Raw genomic sequence first — 20,370 nt, 5'->3', positions numbered from 1 at the left:
TTATTCTTAAACTGTGGCCCCTGGTTCTGGACTCCCCCAACATTGGGAACATGTTTCCTGTCTCTAACGTGTCCAACCCCTTAATAATCTTATAGGTTTCGATAAGATCCCCTCTCATCCTCTAAATTCCAGTGTATATAAGCCTAGTCATATAATTTTATATTTAGTTTAGTTTAGTTTAGAGATGCAGCGCGGAAACAGGCCCTTCGGCCCACCGGGTCCGCGCTGACCAATGATTCCAGCACATTAACACTATCCTACACACACTAGGGACAATTTTTTTAAAACATTTGCCCAGCCAATAAACCTACAAACCTGCACGTCTCTGGAGTGTGGGAGGAAACCGAAGATCTGGGAGTAAACCCACGCAGGTCACGGGGAGAACGTACAAACTCCGTACAGACAGTGCCCGCAGTCGGGATGGAACCCGGGTCTCCGGCGCTGCATTCGCTGTAAGGCGGCAACTCTACCGCTGCGCCACCGTGACCGCCCCTATTGTTCAGATCTTAACATTCAGCTTGGTGGAGAAACTGGGGACGTGCAGGAAAGGATGCTCAAAGATTGTTTACACAAGTCCAATTTGTTTGCTATTAATTGGTTTATTTTGCTGACAACAACAGCCGGATTCATTATATTTATCTTACCGTCGTGGTGTTTGTTAATTTGCACCTCATGCTTGCATCAATCAGACGCTGTCTAATTTGCACTCTGTGTAAGTGCGATGCTAACCCAGGCTGCATGATGGACAAAGATGACAATTATATGTGATTTTTATTAACATCGTACACCAGCAGTAAATTTTACGTCCAGCCTGAGGTGAATGAGGAATAATTTTTTTTTTAAAGAGCAGAGCATCAGAGCAAACCCGCGGAGCAAACTGCAGCTGAACTCAGAGTTGAGTTTGGTTTTGAGTTCAGTTTAGTTTATTTAGTTGGTTTTAAGAGAGAGTTAGATAGAGCTCTCAAAGGGCGGCACGGTGGCGCAGCGGTAGCGTTGCTGCCTTACAGCGAATGCAGCGCCGGAGACTCATGTTCGATCCCGACTACGGGCGCCGTCTGCACGGAGTTTGTACGTTCTCCCCGTGACCTGCGTGGGTTTTCTCCGAGATCTTCAGTTTCCTCCCACACTCCAAAGACGTGCAGGTATGTAGGTTAATTGACTGGGCAAATGTAAAAATTGTCCCTAGTGTGTGCAGGATAATGTTAATGTGCGGGGATCGCTGGGCGGCGCGGACTCGGTGGGCCGAAGGGCCTGTTTCCGCGCTGTATCTCTAAATCAGTCAGGGGGTACGGGGAGAAGGCAAGAACGGGGTACTGATTGTGGATGATCAGCCATGATCACAGTGAATGGCGGTGCTGGCTCGAAGGGTCGAACGGCCTACTCCTGCACCTATTGTCTATTGTCTATCGTTACGTGTCCCAAGGTACAGTGACAAGCTTTTGTTGCGTGCCAACCAGTCAGCGGAAAGACAAATACGTGGTTGCAATCGAGCTGTCCACAGTGTACTGATACAGGATAAAGGGAATAACGTGAATAACAAGGTCAAGCCAGTAAAGTCCGATCAGAAGTAGTCAGAGGGTCTCCAATGAAGTCGGAAGTGGTTCACGACTGCTCTCTAGTGGTTGGGAGTGGTTGGTTCAGTCACATGCTACGGGGAGTGGCGTACTGGATAACTATGGTATCACAAAATGCTGGAGTAACTCAGCAGGTCAGGCAGCATCTAGGAGAGAGGGAATGGGTGACGTTTCGGGTCGAGACCCTTCTTCAGACTGAAGAAGAGCCTCAATCCGAAACGGATCAGTCCGAAGAAGGGTCTTGACCCGAAACGTCACCCATTCCCTCTCTCCCAGATGCTGCCTGACCTGCTGAGTTACTCCAGCATTTTGTGATACCTTCGATTTGTACCAGCATCTGCAGTTATGTTCCTCCACTAATGGATAACTATGGTCTCCCTCTGCATGGATTGCAAGAGTTAGACCTTCTCTTTGTGAATTTTAATTTAGTTTGGTTGATAGATACAGCGTGGATACAGGCCCTTCGGCCCACCGAGTCCGTCCCGACCAGCGATCCCCGCACATTAACACTATCCTACACACACTGGAGACAATTTACATTTATATCAAGCCCATTAACCGACAAACCTGCACGTCTTTCGAGCGTGGAAGGAAACCGGAGCACCCGGAGAAAACCCACGCAGATCATGGGGAGAACCTACAAACTCCTTAGAGACAGCTGCCATAGTCACAGTGCATCGCACCCTGCTGTGTATGGGGCTGCACACGGAGGACCAACAGCATATTAGGCAGGTGGTCATAATGTTTTGGCTCATCGGGTCATAATGTTTTGGCTGATCGGTTTAGACCTGTTATGCTGGTGCAAGCAAGCGTTTCAGCGTCCCATTGTCGGTACCGATGACGATGAAACTCTCCTGACTCTTGTGTTGTAGAGTTCATGCATTCTCTGAAAGCTTCTCGCCTGTCTACACCAGGACCACAAAACGATACGGAGACACAAGAGACCGCAGACCTAGATTCCTGAGCAAAGCACAACATGCTGGGGAAACCAGCATCTGCTCCCGTTTCCTCCCACATCCCATACACATCAGGTTCAATTTTTGTTTATTGTCACATGCAGTGAAAGGCGTTTTGTTGCGTGCTAACCAGTCAGCGGAAAGACACTACACGATTACAATCGAGCCGTTTACAGTGTACAGATACATGATAAGGGAATAACGTTTAGTGCAAGGTAAAGCCAGCAAAGTCCGATCAAGGATAGTCCGAGGGACACCAATGATAGAGTTCAGCACTGAAGAAAGGTCTCGACCCGAAATGTCACCCATTCCTTCTCTCCAGAGATGCTGCCTGTCCCGCTGAGCTACTCCAGCTTTTTGTGTCTATCTTCGGTTTAAACCAGCATCTGCAGTTCCTTCCAACACAGTAGTTTCAGCACTGCTCTCTAGTTGTGGTGGGATGATTCAGTTGCCCGATAACAGCTGGGAAGAAACTGTCCCTGAACCTGGGGGTGTGCGTTTTCACACTTCTGTACCTTTTTGCCCGATGGGAGAGGGGAGAAGAGGGAGTGGCCGGGGTGAGACTGGTCCTTGATTATGCTGCTGGCCTTGCCGAGGCAGCGTGAGGTGTAAATGGAGTCAATTGAAGGGAGACACAAAATGCTGGAGTAACTCAGCGGGTCAGGCAGCATCTCTGGAGAGAAGGAATGGGTGACGTTTCGGCTAGAGACCCTTCTTCAAGAAGGTTGGTTTGTGTGATGGTCTGGGCTGTGTCCACAATTCTCTGTAATTTCCTACGGTCCTGAAAGGAGCTGTTCCACAAACCAAGCTTCAATGCATATCATATCATATATCTACAGCCGGAAACAGGCCTTTTCGGCCCTCCAAGTCCGTGCCGCCCAGTGATCCCCGTACATTAACACTATCCTACACCCACTAGGGACAATTTTTACATTTACCCAGCCAATTAACCTACATACCTGTACATCTTTGGAGTGTGGGAGGAAACCGAAGATCTCGGAGAAAACCCACGCAGGTCACGGGGAGAACGTACAAACTCCTTACAGTGCAGCACCCGTAGTCAGGATCGAACCTGAGTCTCCGGCGCTGCATTCGCTGTAAAGCAGCAACTCTACCGCTGCGCTACCGTGCCGCCCTATTATTTTCATTTCTAGCTCTTGTGCACCTATCTGCCAATCACTTGCCCGGCTTTGTCTCACCCCTGCCTCTCTTCCAGTTTACTCCCATCACTACGATCAATTTGAAGAAGGGTCTTGACCCAAAACGTCACTTATCCATGTCCTCCAGAGATGCTGCCCGACCCGCTGAGTTACTCCAGCACTCTGTGAAACATCATCTATCCATGTTCTCCAGAGATGCTGCCCGACCCGCTGAGTTACTCCAGCACTCTGTGAAACATCACCTATCCATGTTCTCCACAGATGCTGCCCGACCCGCTGAGTTACTCCAGCACCCTGTGAAACGTTACCTATCCATGTCCTCCAGAAATGCTGCCTGACCCGCTGAGTTACTCAAACACTCTGTGCTTTTTGCAACAGTCCCGTTGATAGGCGATGCCATATCTCGAACGGAATCTGTGCAATAAAGTATCTAATTTCTGTGGATTGCAGGGTGGATTTGTACAACGCTACGACACGTGGCGGCACGGTGGAGCAGCGGTAGAGTTGCTGCCTCACAGCGCCAGAGACTCAGGGTTTGATCCCGACTACGGGTGCTGTCTGTAGGGAGTTTATATGCTCTCCCCGTGACCTGCGTAGGTTTCCTCCGAGATCTTCGGTTTCCTCCGAGATCTTCGGTTTCCTCCCACACTCCAAAGACGTGCAGGTTTGTAGGTTAATTGGTTTGGTATGAGTGTAAATTGTCCCTAGTGTGTGTAGGATAGTGCTAATGTGCGGGGATCGCTGGTCGGTGCAGACCCGGTGGGCCGAAGGGCCTGTTTCCGCGCTGTATCTCTAAACTAAACTAAACTAAACACATAAGATGCCATTTGCTTTTTGGATTGAGCCACCCAATTAATTCCTTTCTGTGTGCTTTCTTTTCCACATCGCACGAGATTTGATTTGCCCTTTCGTTTGTTTCTGTGACTTTCTTTTGAAATAACTGTTGAATATGTTTCTATCACTGATTCATTCAGCAGGTTGGCAATCATTGTGGGTGTAAAACATTCCTAGTGTCACCTCTGGTTCTTTTATCAATCAACTTCCAACTCTGGTCCCCACTTCAAAAAATAGAATTCCTAATCTTCAGTAAGGTCGAATTCACTTCAATTTATGAAATTGCACCAGGTTAAGTCAAATATTATTACGGTCTTAAAGTCTGATGAAATTTAGCGGTTCCGTTATTAAATTCTAAGTGAATATGCAGGGAATTTAAGATAACACAACCTGCCAGGAAATTGGGAGCATGCAGACACGGGTTTATTAGGTGACGTTATGATCTCAATTTTGTCCCTTCAAGTTGACGAAGGGATTATGAAATTGACTTTTACAGCGTCAAGTTTCAGAAGTGAAATAGGTAAGCCCCCATTGTACAGTGTGTTAATAGACAATAGACAATAGGTGCAGGAGGAGGCCATTCGGCCCTTCGAGCCGGCACCGCCATTCAATGTGATCATTGCTGATCATTCTCAATCAGTACCCCGTTCCTGCCTTCTCCCCATACCCCCTGACTCCGCTATCCTTAAGAGCTCTATCTAGCTCTCTCTTGAATGCATTCAGAGAATTGGCCTCCACTGCCTTCTGAGGCAGAGAATTCCACAGATTCACAACTCTCTGACTGAAAAAGTTTTTCCTCATCTCAGTTCTAAATGGCCTACCCCTTATTCTTAAACTGTGGCCCCTTGTTCTGGACTCCCCCAACATTGGGAACATGTTTCCTGCCTCTAACGTGTCCAACCCCTTAATAATCTTATACGTTTCGATAAGATCTCCTCTCATCCTTCTAAATTCCAGTGTAAACAAGCCTAGTCGCTCCAGTCTTTCAACATATGATAGTCCCGCCATTCCGGGAATTAACCTAGTAAACCTACGCTGTACGCCCTCAATAGCAAGAATATCCTTCCTCAAATTTGGAGACCAAAACTGCACACAGTACTCCAGGTGCGGTTACGCTAGTCCCACTGACTACCACATCTCCAAGACCCCTACTTCACAAGTTCATAAGTCACACGAGCAGATGTAGACCATTCGGCCCATCGAGTGCACCGCCATTCAATCATGGCTGATCTATCTTCCCCTCCGAACCCCATTCTCCTGCCTTCTCCCCCATAACCCCTGACACCGGTACTAATCAAGAAGGCCCGGACGCTGTAGGCCCGGACGCTGTAGGCCCGGACGCTGTAGGCCCGGACGCTGTAGGCCCGGACGCTGTAGGCCCGGACGCTGTAGGCCCGGACACTGTACGGTCTTAAAGTCAGATGAAATTTGGTGTTTCCATTATTAAATTCTAAGTGAATATGCAGGGACTTTAAGATCACACAACCTGCCAGGAAATTCCTCAAATTTGGAGACCACGTAACGTCCGCCATTTTAGTAGGCAAAACCCGCCGTGCGCTATGCCTCTCGCGGTGTAATCAATATGTGTGATGATACCATTAAAATGCAGGATATATCTCATCTATCAATTCACAGATTTTTTGTTATTTTTCTTTTTAAATGTTTCTGCAAGTTTCTGCCTACTAAAATGGCGCCATGACGTACTACGGTTTTTAGGGTCGAGTGGTCTATCTTGTTCCTCTAGTATCTTTGGTTATACCTAAGCTCATAAGTAAGAGGAGCAGAATTAGGCCGTTCGGCCCATCAAGTCTACTCCCCATTCAATCATGGCTGATCTATTATCCCCCTCCTAACCCCATTCTCCTGCCTTCTCCCCAAAAGGCTGGCACGGTGGCGCAGCGGTAGAGTTGCTGCCTTACAGCGAATGCAGCGCCGGAGACCCGGGTTCCATCCCAACTACGGGTGCTGTCTGCACGGAGTTTGTACGTTCTCCCCGTGGCCTGCGTGGTTGTAGATTAATTGGCTTGGTAAATGTGAAAAAAAGTTGTCCCTAGTGGGTGTAGGATGGTGTTAATGTGCGGGGATCGCTGGTCGGCGCGGACCCGGTGGGCCAAAAGGGCCTGTTTCCGCGCTGTACCTCTATACTAAACTAAACCCGACAATGCAGGTAGTGAAACTCTACGGGATGACAGTGAAACTAGTGCGATGACTAGGGTGGGTGTGGGACGGAGAGGGAAGGGATGCAAGGGTTACTTGAAGTAAGAGACATCAACATTCATACCACTGGGTTGTCAGCTGCCCAAGAAAAGAACTCGGGTTCCATTAGAGATGCGTAGGAACTACAGAAGGGTGATTTGAAAAAAAACCATACAAGTGCTGGAGTAATTCAATGGGTGAGGCAGCAAATCTGGAGGACATGGATAGGAGACGTTTCGGGTCGGGACCCTTCTTCAGTCTGAGGGAGGGCTTCCGACCTGAAACGTCACCTATCCATGTCCTCTAGAGATGGTATTGTCAATGAGGCTTGACTGACTTCCATGAACAATAATGGGGTTGAAAAGCTGTGCTGAGAAGACTTGTCTCCGAAAGGAAATTGATGGTGGCAATTGCCGAGTCTGATATTAGCAACTTAAGAATAAATAATAGGCCTGCGGGAGGTAATTTTACACGTGGCTACGTTCCTTGTGCATTCATCTCACAAGCCTTTGTTTCCGTAGATAATTGACAATTTTTGTTCATTGCACCACAGAAGTGGCAGGACCATAAAATCTGTTCTGCAACTTAGGCTAAATGATAGATTTTCCGCACACCAACTCCTGGGAGGCGGGGCAAGTGTTGCGCCTGGACTAGAGTGCGTGGAGAGACGGCTCTTCTGTGAATCAGAGCAATTCTTTCCCACGGAAGGGCCAAGTCAGGGGATATTTCCAAGACAGAAACAGATAGATTCTTGACTAGTACGGATTTAGTTTAGTTTAGATCGGAGATACAGCGCGGAAACAGACCCTTTCGGCCCACTGGGTCCGCGCCGACCAGCGATCCCCGCACACTAACGCTATCCTACACACACTAGGGACAACTTTTACATTTACCAAGCCAATTAACCTACAAACCTGTACAACTTTGAAGTTTGGGAGGAATCCAAAGATCTCAGAGAAAACCCACGCGGCCACGGGGAGAACTTGGTGCCTTACAGCGCCAGAGACCCGGGTTCGTTCCCGACTACGGGCACTGTCTGTATGGAGTTTGAACGTTCTCCCCGTGACCAGCGTGGGTTTTCTCGGAAATCTTCGGTTTCCTCCCACACTCCAAAGACGTGCAGTTTTGAAGGCTAATGGGCTTGGTAGAAGTGTAAATTGTTCAGACTGAAGAAGGGTCTCGACCTGAAACGTTGCCCATTCCTTCTCTCCCGAGATGCTGCCTGACATGCTGAGTTACTCTAGCATTTTGTGAATAAATACCTTAATCTGACTGATAAAAGTGTTATGATGAAACAAATAGTTAATTGCATTTGGAAGTTTCTCTCAGAACTTCAGTGTACCTCAAAGTACATAGAGTTACAGAGCTGTGCAGCACGACAACAGGCCCTTCGGCCCACCCTGTCAATAGACAATAGACAATAGGTGCAGGAGTAGGCCATTCAGCCCTTCGAGCCAGCACCGCCATTCAATGTGATCATGGCTGATCATTCTCAATCAGTACCCCGTTCCTGCCTTCTCCCCATACCCCCTGACTCCGCTATCCTTAAGAGCTCTATCTAGCTCTCTCTTTAATGCATTCAGAGAATTGGCCTCCACTGCCTTCTGAGGCAGAGAATTCCACAGATTCACAACTCTCTGACTGAAAACGTTTTTCCTCATCTCCGTTCTAAATGGAGTTTTTCCTCATCTCCGTTCTAAATGGCAACCAAATTGGAAAGTCTGGACATAAGGCATAGGAGCAGTAGTAGGCCATTCGGCCCATCAAGTCTATTCCGCTATTCAATCATCTACAACATCTTTCCCTCTCCGACCCATTCTCCTGCCCTATCCCTATAACCCCTGACACCCTTACCAAACAAGTATCTGCCAATTTCCACTTTAAGCTAGATGCAGGAAAAACGTTCCCAATGTTGGGGGGGTCCAGAACCAGGGGCCACACAGTCTAAGAATAAAGGGGAGGCCATTTAAAACTGAGGTGAGAAAAACCTTTTTCACCCAGAGAGTTGTGAATTTGTGGAATTCTCTGCCACAGAAGGCAGTGGAGGCCAATTCACTGGATGAATTTATAAAGAGAGTTAAACAAAGCTCGAGGGGCTAGTGGAATCAAGGGATATGGGGAGAAGGCAGGCACGGGTTACTGATTGTGGATGATCAGCCATGATCACAATGAATGGCGGTGCTGGCTCGAAGGGCCAAATGGCCTCCTCCTGCACCTGTTTTCTGTTTCTGTTTCCATGTAAAAATACCCAATGACTTGGCCACCACAGCCGCCTGCGGCAATTAATTCCACGAGTCCCATTTGTGTACATTTGGCCGACAACCTTCCTATCCGCATATCTATCCAAATGTCTATTTAAAGGTCATAATTGTATCCGCTTCTATAGTCTCCTCAGGCAGCTCATTCCAGATGCAGACTACATTCTCAGTGGAAAAAGTTGCCACTAAGGTCCCTCTTAACCATTTCCCCTCTCACCTTTAGCCAATGCCATCGAGTTTTAGAATCCTCTAGCCTTGGACAAAGACCATCAGCGTTCAATTATTTAATGCTCCTCATTGTTTCATACATTAGGCTAGATAGTCTTTTTTTGTGCAATATAATTCTTTGATTTGACACGACAAATTTGATGGCCTCTGTGAAATGTCATTTTACACGGGCTCTCAGGGTTGGCATAGAGTTACTTAGAAAAATCTGTCCAAACACTTTATGGTGGAAAGGTCTAGCTAGAAAAGATTAATTTGCAAGTTGAATCGGTAGTAGGGTTGCCAACTGTCCTGTATTAGCCAGGACATCCCGTATTTTGGGCTAAACTGGTTTGACCCGTACAGGACCGCCCTTGTCCAGTATTAGGCCCGGACGGCACTGTAGGCCCGGACACTGTAGGCCCGGACACTGTAGGCCCGGAGAGTGTAGGCCCGGAGAGTGTAGGCCCGGAGAGTGTAGGCCCGGACAGTGTAGGCCCGGACAGTGTAGGCCCGGACAGTGTAGGCCCGGACAGTGTAGGCCCGGATAGTGTAGGCCCGGACAGTGTAGGCCTGGACAGTGTAGGCCCGGACACTGTAGGCCCAGTCTCTGTAGCCCGAGAGCCACTGTAGTCCCGGACAGTGTGCCAGGGCCAGGCACTGCCTAACGGAGGTTGCGTAGCAATCCGTCTCCCGGCCCAGGCGGCGGCCATTGGTGGAGCGGGAGCACGTGGCCGCTGGCTGGGTGAGGTCATGTGTGTCGCCCTCTGTCCCTTATTTGGGAGTGAGTAAGTTGGCAACCCTAATCGGTAGCAAGGAAGGTAAACACAATGTTGGCATTTATTTCGAGAGGATTAGACTATAAAAACATTCATGTAAAGCTGCAGCTTCATAAGACCAAATTTAGAGTATTGTGAGCAGTTTTGGGCCCCATTTCTGAGGAGTGATGTGTTGGTGTTGGAGAGGGTCCAGAGGAGGTTTACGAGAATGATCCTGGGGATGATTGGATTAATGTATGATGAGCGTTTGTCGGCACTGGGCCTGTACTCGCTGGAGATTGGAAGGGTGAGCTGGGGCCTCCTTGAATTGTGAAAGGCCTGGATAGAGTGGATGTGGAGAGGTTTCCACTAGTGGGAGGGTCTAAGAGTCTAAGACCAGAGGGCACAGCCTCAGAATAAAAGGACATATCTTAGGAAAGGAGATGAGTAAGAATTTCGTTAGTCGGAGGGTTGTTAATTATGTGGGATTCATTACTGCAGAGGGCTGTGGAGGCCAAGTCATTGGGTATTTTTAAAGTGGAGATTGACAGATTCTTAATGAGTAAAGGTGTCAAGGGTTACGGGGAGAAGGCGGAGAGAGAATGGGGTTGAAAAGGAAAGGATATATCAGCCATGATTAAATTGCAGAGTAGACTCGATGGCCCAATTCTGCTCCTTTGACAAATGTACTTATGAAATGAAAGTTGTTCAAGTTGTAATCATTAATTTAAAGAAATACCATGCTAATTTACTCTCTTAAAATGCTAGCTGTGTAATTGCTTAGGGAATTCGTTTATTAGTTGAGTTATGTGTGGAGGAAGGAACTGCAGATGCTGGCTTAAAACGAAGACAGACACAAAAAGCTGGAGTAACTCAGCGGGGCAGGCAGTATCTCCGGAGAGAAGGAATGGGTGACGTTTCAGGTCGAGACCCTTCTTCGGACTGCACCCGAAACGTCACCCATTCCTTCCCTCCAGAGATGCAGCCTGTCCCGCTGACTTACCCAAGCATTTTGTGTCTCTCTTTAGCTGGCTTATAGTTGGACATTTTCACTACTACAACTTGCTTATTGGTACTCCAAGGTTTTTTCTGTTTTCAGAGGTAGGTTACTTTGCAAGACTGAATGTTATTTGTTACCATGATCAGGAGTTGAATGATTCAGATCTGCAATATCTCAAAACCCATGACACGAGCTGCAAGACCAAATGTTGCATGATTTGTCAGAACCTTCGAAATCCCTCCCTGCTCAGTAGTTGCCATGCTGCACTGTAATGCCGATTATGTCCCAGCTGGGATACGACGGGCCATTTTGGACAGCACTCAACGTGGGAAGGATGTCACGTCTTTGAAGATGAGCAGACGAGATGTATTAGAATGCGATTAGGAACGCTGGAACAAAGTTCAGTGGTGAGGCCTGAGAATTTCGATGTACGTGTAGGGGGGGCAGGGAGCAGTTTTAGAAACATAGAAACATAGATGCAGGAGGAGGCCATTTGGCCCTTTGAGCCAGCACCGCCATTCATTGCGATCATGGCTGATCATCCACAATCATTAACCCGTGCCTGCCTTCTCCCCATACCCCTTGATTCCACTAGCCCCTAGAGCTCTATCAAACTCTCTTTTAAATTCATCCAGTGAATTGGCCTCCAATGCCCTCTGTGGCAGAGAATTCCACACATTCACAACTCTCTGGGTGAAAAATGTTTTTTTCTCACCTCAGTTTAAAATGGCCTCCCCTTTATTCTTAGACTGTGTGTGGCCCCTGGTTTCTGGACTCCCCCAACATTGGGAACATTTTTCCTGCATCTAGCTTGCCCACTTCTTTTGTAATTTTATATGTCTCCAGAAGATACGTTTCTCCGGGAACGCTGGTTTCCTCCCACACTCCAAAGGCGTACAGGTTTGTGGCCAAAATGAATTAGGTTTGAATAGCTGCCGATTGTGAGGCCAGAGAATGGAAGGGGAGTAATGGCTGGGGGCAAGGGGAGGAGGGGTGTGGAGAAAGGGGGGGGGGGAGAGTTTGGGGGTGGAGGTTTGTAGTGCAGTTTAGATGTGGATTGCAGAGGTTATGACCAATATATTAGTCCATAAGGAAAAGTGGGCACTGAAATATCACGAAATATGGACACGAAATATCACCCATCCATGTTCTCCAGAGATGCTGCCTGACCCGCTGAGATACTCCAACACTCTGTGAAACGTCACCTATCCATGTTCTCCACAGATGCTGCCTGACCCGCTGAGTTACTCCAGCACTCTGTGAAAAGTCACCTATCCACGTTCTCCACAGATGCTGCCTGACCCGCTGAGTTACTCCAGCACTCTGTGAAACCTCACCTATCCATGTTCTCTACAGATGCTGCCTGATCCGCAGAGTTACTCCAGTACTCTGTGTCTTTCTGTGTATTGGATGGTTGCCAGAGGTCCTTGTTATGACTCTGCTTGTTGTGGACACAGCATGTATTTACTGAGAGACTCTACTGCTGCATTTATAACACTGTAACATTGGACTGCAATTATTAATATCGGGAAGGGTAGTAACTGAAAATCAGGATGGGCGGCAAAGGGTTTGGCCTTGCTAAAACAAACGCGCAGTTATTCAGGAAAACTACAGTTCTTAATGAAGGATCCTTTGAAAAAATCCCAGGCTTTTGGATGTTAGATAGAGCTCTAGGGGCTAGTGGAATCAAGGGGTATGGTGAGAAGGCAGGCCTGGGTTACTGATTGTGGACGATCAGCCACAATCTGATACTCTCTGGCATTGCACCTCCTGGAATCAGAAGAGCTGTAGCCAGTCAAAAAGAACGCCTCAGACAATCAGAGGATGAAAGACACCCACTACATGACCGCCCTTTGCTACCTCAGCGTTTGAAATCACGCAGACGTTTCCTCTCTTCTGTCCATCCCCTGGACTGCAGTGCATCGTCCAGAAGGCTCAAACTCTGGGAAGAGCAACTAGAGAAATCTCTGGAAGACATTCACATGGCAATCGAACCCTCTGAGAAACTCCCACCAGGTTCCGACCAACCGTGGACAACCTGGCGCAGTCTCAACAGACTGGGGACAGGCATGGGGAGGAGCAAATCGAACGTGCTGAAGTGGGGATACACTGAAGATGTGGCAGACTGTGAGTGTGGACGGGGCCTCCAGACTATGGGACATCTCCTGAGCTGTGACATGTTGCATGACACACGCACTGTAAAGGATCTTGCAGAGGCCAACCACGTGGCACTGAAATCTGCTCGCTATTGGCAAACAGCTGTGTGATGACGCGAATAAATAAAAGCCATGATCACAATGAATGGCGGTGCTGGCTCGAAGGGCCAAATGGCCTCCTCCTGCGCCTATTTTCTATGTTTCTATTTGACTGGCACAGTCATGCAATTACTGTGGTCTATCAAAGGCACCGAATGAAAAAGTAATTCCAGTCTGCTGCACGGCAAACAACGTTACATATCTGTTCTTTGTTCCATTGACTGTTGCTTATGCAATCTTTGCACAAACCGCTCATCATTTTTTGTTTTCTCTCGGTAGCTTTATTAACAATATGGATAATTACCAGCTTTGTGCAGATGTGGCAGGCTGCACAATGTGACACAGAGATTCTGCACCGCCATTTACTTCAATAAATAACTGTGGTTTATGCCACAATCTCCATTTCCCAACAATATTAACGTTGCAGTACAAAAGCAAGCACTCGGGTTTATTATTCTCCCGGGAATACTTTCAATTACACCGAATTACTTTGCATATTCTCTGATCCCGCTGATCACAGGCAAGTGAATTATCCCCTTCTCTATCACAACAATGAGCTCAAAACGGTTCAGTCTTCAATGGTACTTCATTGTCACATGTACCTTTAGTTTAGTTTAGCTCTCTGTGTGGAAACAGGCCCTTCGGCCCACTGAGTCCGTGCTGATCATGATCAGCCATGATCACATTGAATGGCGGTGCTGGCTCGAAGGGACGAATGGCCTCCTCCTGCACCTATTGTCTATTGTCTATTGACCTGCGATCGCCCATACACTGGTCCTATTATACACGCTCAGCACTATTGGCAGAGGCCTATTAACCTGCAAACCTGCACGTCTTTGGAGTGTGGGAGGAAACCGGAGCACCCGGAGAAAACCCACGTGCTCACAAGGAGAACGTACAAACTCTGTTCAGACAGCACCCGTAGTGGGGATCGAACCCGGGTCTCCGGCGCTGTGAGGCAGCAACTCTACCGCTGCGCCACCGTGCCGCCCCTCTCTACTGCGGCACGGTGGCGCAGCGGTAGAGTTGCTGCCTTACAGCGAATGCAGCGCCTGAGACCCGGGTTCCATCCCGACTACGGGCGCCGTCTGTACGGAGTTTGTACGTTCTCCCCGTGACCTGCGTGGGTTTTCTCCGAGATCTTCGGTTTCCTCCCACACTCTAAAGACGTGCAGGTTTGTAGGTTAATTGGCTGGGCAAATGTAAAAATTGTCCCTAGTGGGTGTAGGATAGTGTTAGTGTGCGGGGATCGCTGGGCGGCGCGGACCCGGTGGGCCGAAAGGCCTGTTTCTGCGCTGTATCTCTAAATCTAAAAATCTAAAAAAAAATCTAAATCCTTCCTGGATTCTAATACGACCTGGTTATCTTGCCACCTGCCTTTACACAGATCCCCCAACATTTGATTTTACAAATTCAAAATTCTACATCAAAATTCATAATATGGCGCGTAATGCAACTTTTCAGCAAAAAAAAAGCATGCACACCAAATGCGCGTACGTGTTGCGCTACATTCACGCGTGATAAACGACTATTATTTCCAACAGTCTGTAGTTCTTGGACAACATGTACAATGTCAGGCCTATCATGAGTATATTCTGGTAGTTATAGAAAGGTTATTGAACAGAAATACTTTTTACAACAAAGAAAAAATTGTTTTGTTTAGTTTTTTCTAGTTTGCTTTTTCCTTACACATCCCAATTCTCTTGGTATTGAATAAAAGAACAATGGTCATAAAATGTATGACTAAGTTATGAAGAAAGAGTTTCATTTAAAAAACTGCACATACCTAACTTAATTGACGACATACTTACTCCAGTGGTCTTCAACAGCAAATCACAACGGTCCATGTCCCCCCAACCCTACTCCCCCCACCCCCTCTCTCCGCTCCCCACCCCCCCCCCCCACCCCCCTCTACTCCCCCCCCTCATGACCAGCGGCGGGGCGGGGTGAGGCGAGCGGCGAGGCATCGTCTATATCTCTCGTTTCCCTTATCCCTAACCAGTCTGAAGAAGGGTCTCAATAGACAATAGACAATAGACAATAGGTGCAGGAGGAGGCCATTCGGCCCTTCGAGCCAGCACCGCCATTCAATGCGATCATGGCTGATCACTCTCAATCAGTACCCCGTTCCTGCCTTCTCCCCATACCCCCTCACTCCGCTATCCTTAAGAGCTCTATCCAGCTCTCTCTTGAAAGCATCCAACGAACTGGCCTCCACTGCCTTCTGAGGCAGAGAATTCCACACCTTCACCACTCTCTGACTGAAAAAGTTCTTCCTCATCTCCGTTCTAAATGGCCTACCCCTTATTCATAAACTGTGGCCCCTTGTTCTGGACTCCCCCAACATTGGGAACATGTTTCCTGCCTCTAATGTGTCCAATCCCCTAATTATCTTATATGTTTCAATAAGATCCCCCCTCATCCTTCTAAATTCCAGTGTATACAAGCCTAATTGCTCCAGCCTTTCAACATACGACAGTCCCGCCATTCCGGGAATTAACCTAGTGAACCTACGCTGCACGCCCTCAATAGCAAGAATATCCTTCCTCAAATTTGGAGACCAAAACTGCACACAGTACTCCAGGTGCGGTCTCACCAGGGCCCGGTACAACTGTAGAAGGACCTCTTTGCTCCTATACTCAACTCCTCTTGTTACGAAGGCCAACATTCCATTGGCTTTCTTCACTGCCTGCTGTGCCTGCATGCTTCCTTTCAGTGACTGATGCACTAGGACACCCAGATCTCGTTGAACATCCCCTCTTCCTAACTTGACACCATTCAGATAATAATCTGCCTTTCTATTCTTACTTCCAAAGTGAATAACCTCACACTTATCTACATTAAACTGCATCTGCCATGTATCCGCCCACTCACACAACCTGTCCAAGTCACCCTGCAGCCTTATTGCATCTTCCACACAATTCACACTACCCCCCAGCTTAGTATCATCTGCAAATTTGCTAATGGTACTTTTAATCCCTTCATCTAAGTCATATCTAACCTGACCTCGACCTGAAAAGTCACCCATTCCTTCTCTCCAGAGATGCTGCCTGCCCCGCTGAGTTACTCCAGCTTTTAGTGTATATCTTTGTTTTAAGCCAGCATCTGCAGTTCCTTCTTACACGCTGAGCATCTACCCGATCTATTCCTCATCTATATCTGGAGAGGAAATCTGCCATACTTATCTGCTGTAGCCATTAGATATAATTCAACTCTTAAACACACTCCAAAATGGTGTAAGCAGTCTACGCAGTGTAGAGTACTTACAAATGGGCAATAATAAAACTGACCTTGAAACTGATGCCGAGATCCAAAATATGAAAAACATTTCAAAGTGCTTGCTTGAGCCATGGAGATTTCAAGTACATGCTGTGTTCTCAAGACCATGAACTATATGGGCGGCACGGTGGCGCAGCGGTAGAGCTGCTGCCTTACAGCGCTTGCAGCGCCGGAGACCCGGGTTCGATCCCGACTACGGGTGCTGTCTGTACGGAGTTTGTACGTTCTCCCCGTGACCTGCATGGGTTTTCCCCGAGATCTTCGGTTTCTTCCCACACACCAAAGACGTGCAGGTATGCAGGTTAGTTGGCTTGGTAAACTGTAAAAATTGTCCCTAGTGGGTGTAGGATAGTGTTAATGTGTGAGGATCGCTGGTCGGCACGGACCCGGTGGGCCGAAGGGCCTGCTTCCGCGCTGTATCTCTAAACGAAACTAAACTATAGGGAGGTGCATTTTGGCAATTTGCGCCAATCTTCGGTGTAAACCAGCATCTTACAACTAGAGGAAGCTGGATAGATTTCAAATAAAAGTAGAAAATGCTGGAAACATTTAACAGGTCAGGCAATAACCATGAATAAACAAATAGTATAAGAAAATAACTGCAGATGCTGGTACAAATCGAAGGTATTTATTCACAAAATGCTGGAGTAACTCAGCAGGTCAGGCAGCATCTCAGGAGAGAAGGAATGGGTGACGTTTCGGGTCGAGACCCTTCTTCAGACTGAGACAGACAAAATAGTGTTAACGTTTCAGGTCAAAGATATTTCATCATTGCAGGCTCCAACGGTGAGTTTAACCCCAGCATAAGTTATTGGCCGGAATGTTAATGTTAAAATGTGTTTTGTGTGTTCTGTTTCTTTGAATTGGTATGAGTGTATGGCAAAACAAATTCCTCGTATGTTGCAAAACATATGGCTAATAAAGTATGATTATGATTATTCCAGGACAGGAAGGCTCTGCGGAGAGCAGTGCGTTTGGCTGAACGCACCATGGGAACTACACTCGCCCCCCTGCAGGACCTATACATCAGGAGGTGCAGATCCAGAGCCAGCAACATTATGGGGGACCCCTACCACTCCAGCAACGGACTGTTCCAGCTGCTACGGTCAGGCAAACGCCTCCGCTGTCACGCTGTGAAAACAGAGAGGATGAGACGGAGTTTCTTCCCACAGGCCATCAGGACTGTTAACTCTCATATCACCAGGGACTCATTTACTGTATTAATTTATTTTTTGTGTTAAATTTTTTTTTTCTATTCTGTTTTGTAGTTTTAGCACAATCCGCAGGCATGGCCACTTTCATTTCACTGCACATCTTGTGTATGTATGTGACCAATAAACTTGACTTGACTTGACTTATTAAGACAACTACGCATTTGAATCCAAAAAGAAAAATCAAATCTTTGTGATGAGATTATGTTTGCTTCATGACGTACCTGTGGGAAAATGGTGAAGCATTTTCTCCTTGTAGATCTTGTGATCGCTCTCCAAGAAAACGCAGAAGATAATACGGTCGACCTGGAAATAAAAAGAAATTCAACATAATGTTCCACAAGAATTAGAGTCGTAGAGTCATAGAGTGATACAGCGTGGAAACAGGCCCTTCAGCCCAACTTGCCCACAACGGCCAACGTGTCCCACCTACACCAGTCCCACCTGCCAGCGTTTGGTCCATATCCCTCCAAACCTGTCCTATCTAAACTGGCTCTCAAACATTTGGATAGTCCCAGCTGCATAAGGTCATAAGGTTATAAGTGATATCAGCAGAATTAGGCCATTCAGTCCATCAAGTCTGCTCCGCCATTCAATCATGGCTGATCTATCTCTCCCTCCTAAACCTATTCTTCTGCCCTCTCTCCATAACCCCTGACATCCATATGAATCAAGAATCTATCTCTCTTTGCCTTAAAAATATCCATTGCCTTCTGTGATTCACCATCCTCTGACTAAAGAAATTCCTCCTCATCTCCTTCCCAAAGGAACGTCCTTTAATTCTAATGTTATGACCTCTAGTCCTAGACTCTCCCACTAGTGGAAACATCCTCTCCACATCCACTCTATCCAAGCCTTTCATTATTCTGTATGTTTCAATGAGGTCCCCCCTCATTCTTCTAAACTCCAGCAAGTACAGGCCCAGTGCTGTCAAACACTCATGTTAGGGTTGCCAACTTCCTCACTCCCAAATAGACAATAGACAATAGGTGCAGGAGGAGGCCATTCGGCCCTTCGAGCCAGCACTGTCATTCAATGTGATCATGGCTGATCGTTCTCAATCAGTACCCCGTTCCTGCCTTCTCCCCATACCCCCTGACTCCGCTATCCTTAAGAGCTCTATCTAGCTCTATTACCCCCTGACTCCGCTATCCTTAAGAGCTCTATACGGGACAAGGTGATGTCACCGCCCCGCACCCCACGTGACCTCACCCAGCCAGCGGCCACGTGTTCCCGCTCCACCAATGGCAGCCGCCATTGGTGGAGCGGGAGCACGTGGCCGCTGGCTGGGTGAGGTCACGTGGGGTGCGGGGCGGCGACGTCACCCTTTCTCCCTGATTTGGGAGTGAGGAAGTTGGCAACCCTACTAATGCGGGACGAGGGCGGTCCCGTACGGGACAAACCAATTTAGCCCAAAATACGGGAGGTCCCGGCTAATACGGGACAGTTGGCAACCCTAGCTCGTGTCCCAGCTCCAAACCGCGAGGCACACCACTCATCACAGGCCTCCATGCTGAAAAGCAACCTTCCTTCCATGAGGCCAATTTTCTACCCATTCAGCCATCTCTCCTTGGATCTAACCTTGTCAAACGCTTTGCTGACGTCCATACTGTGTATATAACATCTACAACTCTGCCCTCATCAACCTTCTTGGTCGCGTCTTCAAAAAAACATAATCAAGTTCAAAAACCTCAATCACATTCAAAATTGGATAAGTGTTAGTCTAGTTTATTGTCACGCGTACTGAAGTACGGTGAAAAGCCTTTTGTTGCTTGCTAACCAGTCAGCAGAAAGATAATACATGGTTACAATCAATCTATTTACTGTGTACTGACAGATTTAAGTGTGTGGAGAGATTGTAGTGTGAATTTGTAGATCTGTACTTGATAGAAACATAGAAAATAGGTGCAGGAGTAGGCCATACGGCCCTTCGAGCCATCACCGCCATTCAACATGATCATGGCTGATCATCCAATATCAGTACCCCGTTCCTGCTTTCTCCCCATATCCCTTGATTCCGTTAGCCCGAAGAGCTATATCCAACTCTCACTTGAAAACATCCAATGAATTGTCCTCCGCTGCCTGCCGAGGCAGAGAATTCTACAGATTCACCACCCTCTGGGTGAAAAAGGTTTTCCTCATCTCAGTCCTAAATGGCCTACCCCTTATTCTTAAACTTTGACCCTCTGGTTCTGGACTCCCCCAACATGGGGAACATTTTTCCTGCATCCAGCTTGTCCAATCCCTTAAGAATCCTACGTGTTTTAGACAATAGACAATAGACAATAGGTGCAGGAGTAGGCCATTCGGCCCTCCGAGCCAGCACCGCCATTCAATGTGATCATGGCTGATCATTCTCAATCAGTACCTCGTTCCTGCCTTCTCCCCATACTCCCTGACTCCGCTATCCTTAAGAGCTCTATCTAGCTCTCTCTTGAATGCATTCAGAGAATTGGCCTCCACTGCCTTCTGAGGCAGAGAATTCCACAGATTCACAACTCTCTGACTGAAAAAGCTTTTCCTCATCTCCGTTCTAAATGGCCTACCCCTTATTCTTAAACTGTGGCCCCTCGTTCTGGACTCCCCCAACATTGGGAACACGTTTCCTGCCTCTAACGTGTCCAACCCCTTAATAATCTTATACGTTTCGATAAGATCCCCTCTCATCCTTCTAAATTCCAGTGT

At 47.5% G+C, this 20,370-nt stretch overlaps 1 protein-coding gene across 2 annotated transcripts in view; it reads right to left on the bottom strand.

Annotated features, from left to right (window-relative positions):
* Positions 1-20,370, bottom strand: part of LOC144596824 (ADP-ribose glycohydrolase MACROD1-like) — a 1,032,359-nt gene that overhangs the window by 60,717 nt on the left and 951,272 nt on the right. For both annotated transcript variants that reach the window (XM_078405658.1, XM_078405659.1), the window contains exon 10: positions 17,910-17,991. In XM_078405658.1, the coding sequence (XP_078261784.1) occupies positions 17,910-17,991 (82 nt within the window). The remainder of the gene's footprint in view (positions 1-17,909; positions 17,992-20,370) is intronic.

This window comes from Rhinoraja longicauda, chromosome 9 (genome assembly GCF_053455715.1).
Source record: "Rhinoraja longicauda isolate Sanriku21f chromosome 9, sRhiLon1.1, whole genome shotgun sequence".
NCBI classification, from domain to species: domain Eukaryota; kingdom Metazoa; phylum Chordata; class Chondrichthyes; order Rajiformes; family Arhynchobatidae; genus Rhinoraja; species Rhinoraja longicauda.
Note: the sequence above shows the minus strand (reverse complement) of the source record. Positions and strands in the feature narration are given on the sequence as shown.